Source organism: Amyelois transitella, chromosome 6 (genome assembly GCF_032362555.1).
Source record: "Amyelois transitella isolate CPQ chromosome 6, ilAmyTran1.1, whole genome shotgun sequence".
NCBI classification, from domain to species: domain Eukaryota; kingdom Metazoa; phylum Arthropoda; class Insecta; order Lepidoptera; family Pyralidae; genus Amyelois; species Amyelois transitella.
This window is the reverse complement of record NC_083509.1, coordinates 9825966-9839804: the sequence shown is the minus strand read 5'-3', so window position 1 is coordinate 9839804 and position 13839 is coordinate 9825966. Positions and strand designations below refer to the sequence as shown.

At 34.6% G+C, this 13839-nt stretch overlaps 3 protein-coding genes across 4 annotated transcripts; 2 read left to right on the top strand and 1 right to left on the bottom strand.

The window, feature by feature from the left end:
• The first annotated feature begins 599 nt into the window (after positions 1–599).
• On the top strand, positions 600–3318 carry LOC106131227 (uncharacterized). 2 transcript variants are annotated; one of them, XM_013330242.2, is made up of 2 exons: positions 600–702; positions 1281–3318. In XM_013330242.2, exons 1-2 carry the CDS (start codon positions 618–620, stop codon positions 2558–2560), a joined length of 1365 nt encoding a protein of 454 aa, XP_013185696.1. In that variant the 5' UTR covers positions 600–617; the 3' UTR covers positions 2561–3318. The 2 variants fall into 2 exon arrangements, with proteins under 2 accessions (XP_013185696.1, XP_013185697.1); XM_013330243.2 differs by lacking the exon at positions 600–702 and adding an exon at positions 793–1118.
• Positions 3319–4098: 780 nt separating this feature from the next.
• LOC106131226 (large ribosomal subunit protein uL15) lies at positions 4099–6472 on the bottom strand. The gene is made up of 5 exons (XM_013330240.2): positions 6338–6472; positions 6108–6171; positions 5848–5945; positions 5016–5168; positions 4099–4257 (listed from the first exon to the last, which is right to left on the bottom strand). The coding sequence occupies exons 1-5, from the start codon at positions 6338–6340 to the stop codon at positions 4129–4131; spliced, it is 447 nt and encodes a 148-aa protein (XP_013185694.1). The 5' UTR covers positions 6341–6472; the 3' UTR covers positions 4099–4128.
• Positions 6473–8118: 1646 nt separating this feature from the next.
• On the top strand, positions 8119–13505 carry LOC106131225 (protein SPT2 homolog). Its single transcript, XM_013330239.2, has 9 exons — positions 8119–8338; positions 8541–8937; positions 9383–9493; positions 9989–10184; positions 10552–10652; positions 10966–11892; positions 12282–12402; positions 12537–12625; positions 12978–13505. The coding sequence occupies exons 1-9, from the start codon at positions 8282–8284 to the stop codon at positions 13061–13063; spliced, it is 2085 nt and encodes a 694-aa protein (XP_013185693.2). The 5' UTR covers positions 8119–8281; the 3' UTR covers positions 13064–13505.
• Positions 13506–13839: the final 334 nt, after the last annotated feature.

Genomic DNA, 13839 nt, shown 5'->3' with positions numbered 1-13839 from the left:
GATATTAAAACCAATGACTCCATTATCAGCCAATAAAGCCCATAACACACATAGGAATAGACTTATAAACTTGGGATTCTTTTTTTAGGCGATGGGCTAGCAACCTGTCACTATTTGAATATCAATTCTATCATTAAGCCAAATAGCTGAGCGTGGCCTATTGGTCTGTTCGAGACTGTTGGCTCTGTCTATTCCGCAAGGGATATAGACGTGACTGTATGTATGTCACACACGTAGCTAATTAACTTTGTTATACAATCGGTCCTGGCTAGTTGGTCGCCGGTACCGTTGTTGAAAGTTGTCTTATCTTCCTCCTCCTTCAAGGTGTGAAGTTAACTGGTGTGGAGTAAAAGATAGAAGATAAAAAATATGTCCTACAATAATAAAATTAGAAATTTGGAATATGTTTAAGCAAATAGCTGATAGTTTGCAACTTGCCTTGTTGATTAGCAATTAGGTTTTGATATCGACATGTCTCAGGGATAAACAGCTCATTGATAAAAGTTTTTATGACTTTTTGACTTAAAAGTTGAATGTTTTTGCTCGTATGCGGGTAGCATTCTTCATATAAATGTCATAAGTGTCATTTTCAGTACAACACAAGCTTTGATGTTAAAATGGCGGATGTCTCAAGTAATGAACGCAAAGTAAAACTCACGAAAAGTGGAAAAGTTGTAAAAAGACGTACAAAAAATCCCGAAGGTATGTCAATTATATGTTATTGAAATTTAACAAATCAATTAATTGTATGATCCCTCTTTGAAATCCTTCTTCGGCGTCTAATAAGGGTCGAATCCAATGAGACTTATTTGACTCTTACTACATTTTTGATACGCAAGTAAATATTTCAAATAGTTTGAATAAACTTTATTTTCACCAAATTAAATCAAATGTGAATTTGTTAGGCAAAATCTAGGGGCAGCATTCACAAAAGTATATGTTATAGATTTATATGTGTATACCTATATGTTACCATTTCCATAACTACATACCTAAAATACGTGAATGTATTTATAGAATAGATAGGATGTCGCGAGTGTTTACATTTTTTATGAACCTGTAATGTGGCTAATCCGAAGAGCTTGAAAAGAATTATGAATGGGGATACAGCACAATAAGTAAGCAAAGTTTGTGGCGAGTGAAAAGATATATTTTCTACACCACTACCTACCTACTACCTACACCACTTTCGGAAATAGGCGTGATTGTTATCTACCTATCTTTAAAAGTAATTATATGTGAATTAAATAATTGTTCTAATTAAAACATATTTTTTACAGAATGGCACAAACAAAAACAGAAAAGATTAAGAATTGCTGGACTGGAATACATAAATGCAAATGGAAAATTAGTTCCTCCAAAGCAGCCAGGCCCTGACTGCAATTGTCGGAGAGGATGTTTCCAAAAAGTTCCAGTAGATGTTCGCTTGAAAACATTTCAAGGCTTTTATTCTATGAAAACTCATGATGAACAAAATGCATATTTATTTGGCCTAATGAGACAAGTGGATGTTAAAAGAAAAAGGGTCAAAGGGAAAACAAGCCGACGAACATGTACTTTTGAATATTTTGTGAGAGTGAAGGGCAGAGAGACACAAGTTTGTCAGACAGCTTTTAAAAATATTCATGCTATTACTGAGCGAAAAGTAAGAGTGCTTTGCAAGAAAATGGATGATGGTGTGATGTTTCCTAGTGATAACCGGGGAAAGAATAGCCATAGACGCTCAGGGGAAGTCAGATTGCCAAGTGGAGTGGTGGAGCAAATTAAAAATCATATTTATTCTATTGTTCATACACACAGATTGAAAGACTTCATTAGATTGGATAAAATTGCTGGTCTAGAGATTAATATATCAAAAATGTGGAAGGATTACATAAAAACATATGATCCTGAAAACATATCAGCAACAATGCCCAAGTCTAAGCGAAACAGCACTGAAGTGTCCATGCCTGCAATTGTCCCAGAGCCAGCACCACAGCCTGCCCCTCCTCAGGAGCAGCAGCTGTTTGGTTCAATGACATATCCTGGGAGTGGCCATTTAGTAAATATTGCCGAAAATTACTTTCAAAATCAATACCCAACAACTACATTAACTTCCACCACTGCAACCAATTTTTACCAGCCTCAAAATGGAGGCCAGAGTATGGGGATATTATTGCAGCCTACTGCTGCAAGACCCCAGCATGCAGCATATATTGTGCTGCAAACAAAGCCTGAACCTCAGGGGAATGCAGGGCCGCTTGCAATTGATAATGTTCCATACAGTGCAGATCCACTGGAATTACATCCTCAGGATGCGATTAAAGTTGAGAAAAAGGTGAAAAAAGAAAAAAAACGGGGGCCTTTAGTAAAGCAGTGGAGATACACCAATATTTTCCATGAGGAGATAAATGGTGCTGCTCTGGCTGCCATCAAAACGCGTCTGGGCATGTATTATGCAGAGAGTGACGCCGCCCGAAAAAGGGCGAAACAGGCACGCCCTGTGGAGGCGGCCGCTGTACAAACTCAGACTCAGCCGGAGCAGATTCGACCAACACACACAGTTACTATTTACACGTAGAATGTAATACAATGTTAAACACCATTCAAAATTGACTGATCTGATTTTAATATACATATAGAAGTCTAGTTTTATTTTTAAGTAATAATGAAGGCTCGAAAATGTCCTTAAGATTAGGGAATGAAATATCGGAAGACAGATACTCTGATTTCCGCTATTTATCGGAATTATTGAAAGTGCTTTCTTTTTTTAACTTTTTTTTTAAGTTCGAATAATTCGAAGTAAAGATGTATTATTTACTGATTAATAATGGTTATTTAGTATACCGTCTCATCCTCATCTTCGCGCATTCTCAATTGCACCCTACACCATAGTGCTTTTCACTTGGTCTAGTGTTGTTTATCTTTAATAGCTTAAAGTAACAAAAAAATAATATTATGATAAAGTTCTGAGATTCCGATATTCGTGGCCCTACTTAAGATTGAATTTATACTTGTGCAGCATGATCTCTCTTGCTGCACAATATAAAAGTCCATCTTAAGTTTAGATCCTTAATGGTACAATTTTAAATGTTTTCCATTGTAATGGTTTCTTTATATAACTATTTACAGCTGGTAGAATAAAAGTAGATAATCAACATAAAAGGTACATAAACCAGTGCTTGCTAGTAATCTGCAAACTGTGTAGAACTGATTTTATAAGGAGAATATGTAGAGGTATATAGGTATTTATTAACTTTTTTAGTTTAACTTTCACTAGGGAGAAGTAGTGATGATCAAGGCATATTATTTTATTGCAATATACAACTTTATAAACAATTTAGTTTCATTTGTATACCCTAAACCAACCTGGTGTCCCTAAATAAATAAATAAGTCCCTTTTGAATAAAGTTACAAAATGAATACTGCCTATTAGTAAGGGATATCGAGTCACAGAAGAATTTTGGTCATTTGGTCACCTATACATAACCAGCGGGGTTAGCACGGCAGGCCCGACGCCGGTTCACGTCAATTAGTTTATCGCGCGATAAAAACGGCGTTTTTCCCAGAGGGGTAGGCAGAGACTACATATTTCCACTCTCTTCATGCAAGCGACGGTTTCGGTTACTATTGACCTGACCCTTTGCAAGGACATCCTTTATATGATCAACAGGAGGAAGTCGGTGGAAAAAAGATTACTGTTGCTAGCTCATCACCTCAAATAGATACATACATACATACATACATAAAATCACGCCTCTTTCCCGGAGGGGTAGGCAGAGACTACCTCTTTCCACTTGCCACGATCTCTGCATACTTCTTTCGCTTCGTCCACATTCAAATAGATAATTTAGGAATTACAAGCCTTTCCCTCTTTAAGGTCACTGTCATAGTTCGTTGTTGAAGTAATAAAATCTAATGGTTACTATTCAGCCGCCGGACGCATCCCGCGACAGCAATAAAAGACGTGTACCTACTCAACCTCGAATGACTAGACTTCTCGCTGTTCTATCTCCTTTGCACTGTGCGTCAGCCGTAAGAACCCGATGAATACCGATAGTTCGCCTATCTTTTGTTTTAGGAATCTGTGAGGCTCATATTGTAATTAAAACTAAAGTATGTTTTTACAATTTTATTTTATACTTAAAATTACGCAGATAGAACGCAAACACCACCAACTTCCTTGATTTTCCTCTCAGCTGATTTTGAGAAGAATTTTGCTTTAACAATCACAGGCTGCTTGGGAAGTTTTCCTTTGCCCAGTAATTTGTAATATCCCTGAAAGAATAAAAATATTTCTGCTTTCAGTTGATTCCTAAAATAAAAGGTGGCAATACTCAACTTTAAGAAGAGAACCATGGAAAAATTAGATGGAGCATAGCATTAATAGTGTAAGATAAACCAAGTTACTAATTTTACTAACTAAACTGCAAATTATTTTTAAAGATTTTCACTAAGGGGTTCTAAAAGCCTATTTATTACCACTTTATAAAAAAAAGTTCTAATTTAATAAATAAATCTCAATTCAGTTGAAGCAATGGAATATGACATGAAGGTATTTATTTGAGTGTTTATTTGTCCCATGTATAGGTATTTTATATACCACTATAGTTATTTTAATAAAAGAAAATTTAGGACAGTACAAATAGTAATAAGTTGAGTAATTTTTCATGATCATGCTGTCTATTACTAAATTTGGACAATTTACTTGTTCAGTATATATTTTCAAATAAAATTTTTAATCTATCTTTATGTGTGCCTTAATAAATAAAATAAAAATGATTTATGGGAAATGATCTTATACTTCTGAATCCTTATTAAGGTGATGGGCAAACCCGTCTAGCAAACTTAATCACAATTCAAAGTGAAGTTTAAGTTTTTTCAAGACAATTAACCCTGTCTACTACACGAAGGGTCTAGTCTATATCCTCTGCAGTGTAGACATAGCTAGCAGTCTAAGACTGAAAGGCCATGTTCAGCTGTTTGGCTATCATGAAATTGACTGAAAATGTGACATAATAATATATGAAACTTACAGCCTTAACAATGTTGATGACTGGAACCTTGCCGTCAGTTGCACTGGCGTACTTCAGGCGAGCTTGCTCTGACACCAGGCTCCACAGCTTGTCTAGGTTCATGACAGGGCAGAAGTCCTTGTTCTTACGGAGATGGTAATTCCTCATACCAAGCTGTAATATAAATCACACACGTTACAACTCTCAAAAATTAATAGCATGCAAATCTTATGTAAAAAAATTTAGTTCCAAAACACACAAGTGAAAAAAAAAAAAATATTTGGAAACACGAAAAAGAACAATTAAATAACATGGGATAAACTGTGTGGCAGATGTCAACACCCACCTTCGGAAAAACATTCATATAATGTGTTTTGTTAATCTTAACACCTGATTAATTTAATTTAAAAAAAAATGAAGAAGCTTTAATGTTTACTATATTGTGTGCAAATGTGTAGTGTGGGAGCTTGATGTGTGAGTGTTGGTAGAAAGAGATTTGAAACATCTAGAGGATATTTAATATAAATTTAATTATTGTATGACAAAAAATACCTATCAATTTTTTTAAAGGAATCTATTTCTATGTAAAACTGGGTTTGCCAGTCTGAGCCTGCATCAAATACATGTTCACACTATTTACTTTTATAAATAAAAAAAATACAATGGTTCAACACTATCTGATCAGACAGGATAATTTCAAACTCACTTCTTGATAAGAAAGTCTGATAGGTAGGTACTCATTGCTTGTTTCTCATATAAACTTTATTTAGTTGGTACATCACTTTTATCATATTTTTAAATATTATTCTACAGATATGTAGACACCAAGTCAATGAAATTAAAAAAAAATTACCTTCCCAAAGTATCCAGGGTGGTACTTGTCCATATTGATTCTGTGGTGGTGCTCACCTCCAGCGTTACCACGACCTCCAGGGTGCTTGCGGTGCTTACCTGTAATCAAAAATCTAAGGTTATTATTCATAACCATAGCTATAACCATCAAACTAACAAAACGAAATAAACATTATAGGTTAGGTAGGTACTTCACAACATTTGTAACCCCCAAAGAAAATTTTATAAGCAGATAATGATAACTCTATATAGACAACTTACCGATGCGTCCATGTCCATGGCTCACATGCCCTCTTAACTTCCTAGTCTTCTTCTTTGAGGTGGCCTGCAGAAAAACAACAAATCATTTAAATAACGAATGTAACACTATGTTCATAAAAATATTTCACAATATAGCACTATTGAATATTATGAACACTGAATCATATGTTCAAATTACGACATTTTATAGGATTTCTTTATAAAATTAAGATAATTTAAAATATACACACCATTTTCTTCTCGACAAGGTTTGCAAAAGAGAAAGAAAATGTGTCAACTGTTGATGTTGAGTGTCAGAGTGACATTGACAGGCTAGCAGTGTTGCCGTTGTAAGTTTTATGTTGATCGTGTTCCTTTTTTCTTTTGTTTTCTTCGTTTTGGCAATCAAACTTCATGAGCTTATTTTTGCCAGTATCGAGTAAAACAGTTTTCTTACGTTTTTTCCACCTCCAGAATGTTTTACAACAATAATATTTAATACTAGCTGTCCCGGCAAACGTTGTGTATAAATAATAAATAAATACATTTTATTTATTCCAAAAAAAAAAGTATTACAAATCACTGTACATAGTTCAATCAACTACAGTGATTTGTAATACTTTACACCTGTGTTCGGCACACACCGCTCCTCCATTAACTAGGTTCACTATTAGAATATTTAATTTTTTTTTTTAAATATTTCTTATGTTGTATATTAAACTAATTAATAAGTATATATCATGTAAAGTCAAAAATTCTTCTTTAGTTTCAATGTTAGGTCTGTCTGTCCCGTCTGTCCTCTCTCTGTCAGTAAGTTTGTACTTTTCTTTTCTTTTCTTATACTTGTTTCAACAATTCCTGCGCCTTTTCTTTACATTGAATACTTCACCTATACGAGCGAAAGTCGTATTAGTTGTCGAGACCGTTGCTACTTTATGTCTACGTCTTTTATTTTGTGTGTTTATGTCATACGGCAAAGATTTATGTTTATTTAATAATATGTTCAATAAATATAACTTTTTTACAGAAAGCAATCCAGTTGTTTTATATAATTCCTCCGTAGACTAACGTCTATTTTTAAAATTTGCTACTTTTGTTAGCGCTCGCTGGAATCGTTCTACTGCAAGATATTTAGTTTTTAAGGCACCGCCCCAGACCGGTACACAGTAAGCCAATACGGATTGCATCACAAACTATATATATTTGAGGGAAGACTTTTTGACGTTACTGTGTTGTTATTATCAGTTTTAGGGATTACGTGTCTTAGTGTACCTAAAATCCATATTAACTTCTTTATTCTGTTTTGCCATATTAATAAATTTTTAGTAATTTCTAGTTTAAAAAAAATTTAAGGGTGGACAACCTTTATCACTAAGGGGTATGAGAAATGTTGGCCGATTCTCAGACCTACTCAATATGCTCACAAAATTTAATGAGAACCGGTCAATTCATTTCGGAGGATTAGGGGAACGAACATTGTGGCACGAGAATTTTATATATAAGGTTAGATAAAAGATAGGTACCTACTCGGTGCATATTCTTTTCGTCCTGGTAAAGGGTCAGGTCAAAAGTACCCGAAACCGCCGAGCTTGCATGAAGAGAGTTATGAATGTGGATGAAGCGAAGGAAATATGTAGAGATCGTGGCAAGTGGAAAGAGGTAGTCTCTGCCTACCGCTCCGGGAAAGAGGCGTGATTTTATGTATATATGTATTCTTTTCATGACTATGAATCATAGACAAGAATTCGTTTCTTCTTCAGTGAACTAGAGCTATTTAACACGGGCATTTTCATTATTATGAAACCACTTCATTATTCAACTGTCCCTTGAATAAAAAAATGTTTAAAAAAAATATTATAAACCTTATTAATTTTAAATTTAATTGTATAATATGTAACAAGGTCTTATTATGAGTACTTTTTTAAGAAATTGGCTGCATGAGCTAATACCATTTGCCTCTGCAATTAAACGAGGAATAAAATAAACCAAAAAAAAAAGACTATGATTTACATTTGATACCATCAATGAAGGTACCATAGAGTATTTAGTACGTTTCCAGAAAATGGTTGGATTGTGTGTTGGATTTAGCTCTGACACGTATTTTTGTAATAGTCGTTAATAGTTTGTGAAAATTGCCCGATGTTATCAAATTATGCTTTGTAATTTTATGAGGATTGTTAATAATAAATAAAACAATGGAGTTCCGTGAGACTTTACTGGCTGCTCAACGAAATCAACAAGAGAAGTCATCTGTAAGTATTCTTAGTACTATAAATTTTACGTGGTGTTTTTCTTTTATTCTGTATGCTTCCAAGCGCTCATAATCAAAGCTCGAACATATAAATCGAAAGTTTATTGTATCATGCTAATAACAAAATACGTAGCTTGTCTTTGAGTTAAATAATTACTAGGTACCTTTTATATTGTTGTCAACGTATCGCTTTCGTTTTGTAGGCCAGTTTGTATTACAAGGCGCGGTTTGACCCTCCGAAAAAGGAGCAGAAACAAAGGGATCGGCTGTCTGCAAATATCCAGAAGTTTTTGGCTAAAAAAGATGAAGAGGAGAAACAGAAAAAACTAGAAGCTCAACGAAAGCGCGAGGAGCTGCTTGCTATGCGTGACCCCAAAGCTCTCAGGAAAATACAAAAGACGTTAAAAGTGATTAAATCTGCCAACAAGTCAGTTTTGGAAGATGCCATAGATCGGGACCACACTGCTATCACACTGCAGGGCCCAGAACAACCGGACCAAGATGATTATGGCTATGAATCACAGGAGTCAGCTGCTCTCTATCAAAAAATGATGCAAAAGTACAGCAAGATACCAGATGAACCAAAATTTCCAGTGGCAAGTAAGTAATATTAGTGGTTTATGCTGACTACTTCGCTTACAAAATTTTTAAGATAATCACTTACATTTAACAAATGATCCTGAGCGTTGGTGATCGAATTGGTAAGATGCCCAGTTAAAAATGCGTGATGCTCAGAAAGGCACTGGTACAAATCCCACCTCAGCTATGTAGCAATGACTATTTTCCAAGTTATTTACATCAGTTTGAATACTAACCGATGCTCTTACAGTGAGGGAAAACATTGTGAAGAAATCTGTACATTCAGGCAACTGGATGTGTAACGATGTATCCAATACGGGTATTTTTTAAATTATTTTTAATTGCGATATATCTTCTACTAGTAATCTTGTAACTATGGTATTTTAATATCAAGACAGTGATATTGTCATTTTACAATGTAGGTATTAATAGGCACCAAACTAAATTAGTAAATTGATACTTTTAGATACAACTGTAAAGAAGGACTTGAATGGTACAAGAGAAAGAGTCAAGCAAGCGTTGCAACACGAAGATGACCCTGTTCCACATAAGAGGCGGAGAAAAACTGAAAATGGAGGTAAGCTAAATCAAAGAATAAAAAGTTTAAAAATAATATTAATACCTTAGTTGGTTCTTTCTCAGTTTCTTATTCCCCTATAGTTCGAGAAAGACATACTGTTTTTGCTATCTGTATTCATGTGTTGTACCTAATGTGGTCTCCACTTGAGAATATTTCAACTGAAAAAGTTCTCATCATCGAAAAAACATTGGATGCAAGGTGCTTCCAACAGAGTGAGATGGAAGTAGTTGGGGAGGCCCATTTTCAAGCATGGATGTCGTGATATGATGATTGCTTTTGTCACTTTGTGCCTGCTCATATAATTAATATTAATGTATTAATATTGTTATTATTATAACTTAATGGGCTGAATTGCTTAATATCTGATTGTATAAATTTATTGGTATATGTAGATGTCAGCTCTTTAAAATTTTACAATATTAAGAAATCTAATTTTTTCTAAGGCATTTACTGGAAACACTCTACAACTGTCAATCAACTGTTATTTTGTAGAGAAAGATCCGAGCCCACCACCAAAAGAAGGGGAACGAAGGAAAGAAGATCAATCGAAACCTGACAAACCCAAAGTCAGGAAGCCCATGCCGCCACCCATGGACTTCAATCAACTGTTGAAGTTGGCCGAGCAGAAGAAGAGTGAGCCGATAGAAGTAGCCGCTAAAAAAATGATAGCAGAACAGGAGGCAGAAAGGTATTGTATTCATAGTTATCTTAAAATATTTTCTTAATTTGTATTTAAAACAAAAAGATTATTCAATATATATTTTTTCATAACAAATTTTTATATCCAAATTTATTCACTAGATAATCCAAAATGCGGGACAAGGCTGGGTTTTGCTTTCATAAAGTAAATTTTATCAAAACATTATGTCCAATGGGGGTTACTCTTGATCATTGACAAGACATTGCCTTATTGTCTCTATATTTATCTAACTTTAAGGTTACACTCATAAGAAGAATGAGAGAGAAGACCAATAGACCCTTTAATAATATATTTTAATTTGGTAAGTTTAGCAGGCAAAGTGATCAATTTTATTAATATTCGCAATTCGCATCAGGTTGATGACGAAGAAGCAGAAACGCGAGTATGAAGAAGAGATGGCGCGCCGGCAAAGGCGGCTGGAACGACTGGAGGCCGAGAAGGCGGGAGGCACAAAAAGTGAGTAATGACACAAATACAATATAATTTTTGACTTTGATGATTGCTTGTTTATAAGTTACCTCCTTTTCAGTACAGTGATTTAAAACATTGACATTATTATAATTAGACTTAAGTTGCCAAGTATGATTAATGTTTAATTGTAATTGTTACTAAGTAAATAGTTATTGACCATCATTACCTTAATAGTCCAAATGATGTCATTAACAAATTTCTTTTCTCAAATATTCATAATGACATGCAAAAATTATTCTAAGTAATAATTTAATTTCTATCGATGTAAATCACTTATTAAAAAATATTTTTGTTTCAGTTCAAAAAGAGGAAACAGTTAGGGATAAGAAACCTGAATCTGGAGGATTTGGAAGAATTCCAAAAGTAAATGACAAAATGTCTAGCAACCAACTAAATGACCGATCCAAAGCATCAGACAGAGACAAATATGAGTTGGAAAGGGTGAAAGAAAGACAACGACAGGAGAGAGACAAAGCTATACGAGACAAATCAGACAGAGAGCGATCAGATCGGGAGAAGTTCAATAGAGAAAAATTGGAAAAGGAAAGGTTAGACAGAGAGAAGTTAGACAGAATGAGAGCAGAAAGAGAGAGATTAGACAGGGAGATAGAGCGGTTAAACAAAGATAGGGAGCGATTAGACAAAACAAGAACTAAACTTGAATCCAAATCATCATCAGTGGAAAGAACAACTAAATCTGATAAAGGTATTTCTAGTTCTAGAGAATCAAATAACAAACAAGAAATCAAGAAAAATATTGATCTAAAGAGCCAAAACACTTACAGGATAGATAAGAATCCAGAGAGGAAATTCACAATACCAAGTAAGAATGATGGGAAGTATTCTAATGGCCAAAACCCTAATGGAAAACCTATTCCGAAAGTAGGTAAAGACCAGTTACAGAAGAATGATAGAGATAAGGTTGGAATGATAAAACAGAAGTGTTCACATGATGGATCTCCTAAACTAAATGGTAGAATAGAGAATGGCAAATGTCTTCCAGAAAATGGTAAAGTGCCTTTAAAGAACGATAGAACTGTGCAAAGTAGCAAGTCTGTGCCTGGATCTAGTAAAGAGAAAATTAGCAATAGTTTTGATTTTGATAAACATGTCAATTCGTTGAAAAACACTAATGGCGGGAAGAGGCCCGACGGTGGTCGACAATTTCCTCCTAGCGACGTGAGGCGGAAAATGCAGGCCAACGGGATGAAGGGAATGCCAAAACGTAAGTACCAAAGGCAAAATATATTTATTTTATGTACTGAAAAAAGACCAATTATATCATTATTTCAAAAGCATTTTACAAAGCTTAGGCCATCAGCAAAAGCATTTCTAAAATTTGCTAGTTTAATTTCACACATAAATATTTAGTATTAGTTTAATTGTTGGTAAATAGTAAGTTATAGGTGTTGCATTGTTAGATATTGATATATGATCGCTAAATTATCAAAATAGTTGTAAAAATGTCCAAATTTATATCTGGAAACCCCGGAGCACTACAAGGGTCTTTCCTGTCGAAATTTATTTACGAACAGCACAGAGCTGTTCGTGAATAAATTTAAAGTGTTATAGGTATTTGTATAGTGCAAAGCTAACATATTTTTTTATTTTAAGGTCGCGCCGTTCCTTCGGATTCTGAATATGACTCTGAAATGGATGATTTTATCGACGACGGCGATGAAAATATGGACTATTCCACGCACATTAGGGAAATATTCGGATATGATAAATCAAAGTAAGTATAGTGTCCCTTCCGCTCAGATTTGAATCTTTACTTAATTTTAAGCTTAGATTTGTTTAATAATTTTTATAAAGTTTAAATTTCATTTAAAGTTCAGAGTATTAAGTAGTATTTTTTTTTTTTATTAGATACAGAGACATCGACGACGACGATGACCCAATGATGGAATCCAGTTTTGCTCGGCAGCAGCGAGAAGAATACATCAGTAAGAAAATTGGTAAGTCTTTTTTGTTCTAAACTTGTAAATAAGTCACCCGACGCAAGTCAAGCGAGAGTCGTATCTTTTCCTCAGTTTGTGCGAATGCACATTTATTAGAATTAATAGAAACTAAAGTTGTCCACATTTTTCAAGTATAGTATTGTCCGATTAATTTTTCCGCGCGATAAAAACAGCCTCGCGTGTGGCATACTACGGGGGCTGGAGCATAAAAACGCAGAACATTGTTATATTTTCCAACCATTTTTCCTCTGAGAAGTTATGGATTGCAGTGTTGCACCATATAATTTTGTTAACATCGCCTACTCAGTCTGAAATTTCACATATCTTTATTGAAAATTTTAATTTTCAGGCATAATGGAAGATTTAGAAGATATGAAGATGGAAGCCATGGAGAAAAAACGAAAAAAGAAAACCCGCCGGCTGAGCGATGATTGATGATTATATATAACGCCTTATCTCATAACGGACCAAGATTACGGTTGTATATTGCGCATGTAAAAATGTTTAAAGTATATTGGGATATAATTTGTTTTTATATAAGTGTTTTGTGTATATTAAATACATATATAGTTGATTTGTGATGTGATTTAATTGAATTTAATAATTATTTAAGTCTTTTTTTTTCTGTTGTAATTTCGCTTTAAGTCTACTGAGAAAAAATAATGCCATCGCAACAATAAAACTTAGTTACTGTGGTTAAAGTTGGATACACTAGCAATTTTTTTATTATTAATTTTGAGTTGTTATTCTAACAATAATAACAAACCTCGTTCTGTTAAAGTACGAAAAAAAGTCTACCTACTGTGACAATATTATTAAGTCGAATCAGTATAACTAAATACAACAAACTAATTTTAATAGTTGAACAATGTAAATTTGTTAAACTTTCTTCGCCCGTGAACTTGATTCTGAGCAGACGTGTCGCCACATTTTACTAAAAAAAATTAAAACAGTGCAAGCTAATCACCCATTACATAGTGTTCTCTTAAGTGTGATAATCCCCTGCATTAACTTCAAGCGAAAATAAAATATTTTTGCAAACGCGATCCCCCACCCGGCGGCGACCAGTTGTAGCGAGTGCGGGGACAGACTTCACCTCCGCCACGATAAGAGACGGCTGCTATTTTTGTCTCTCTCTACGACGCGCCAAGAAACGACGACTCCTCGCTACGGGCCCGAGCGGTCAGTGCTACGAGCTGCTACGATCGTGT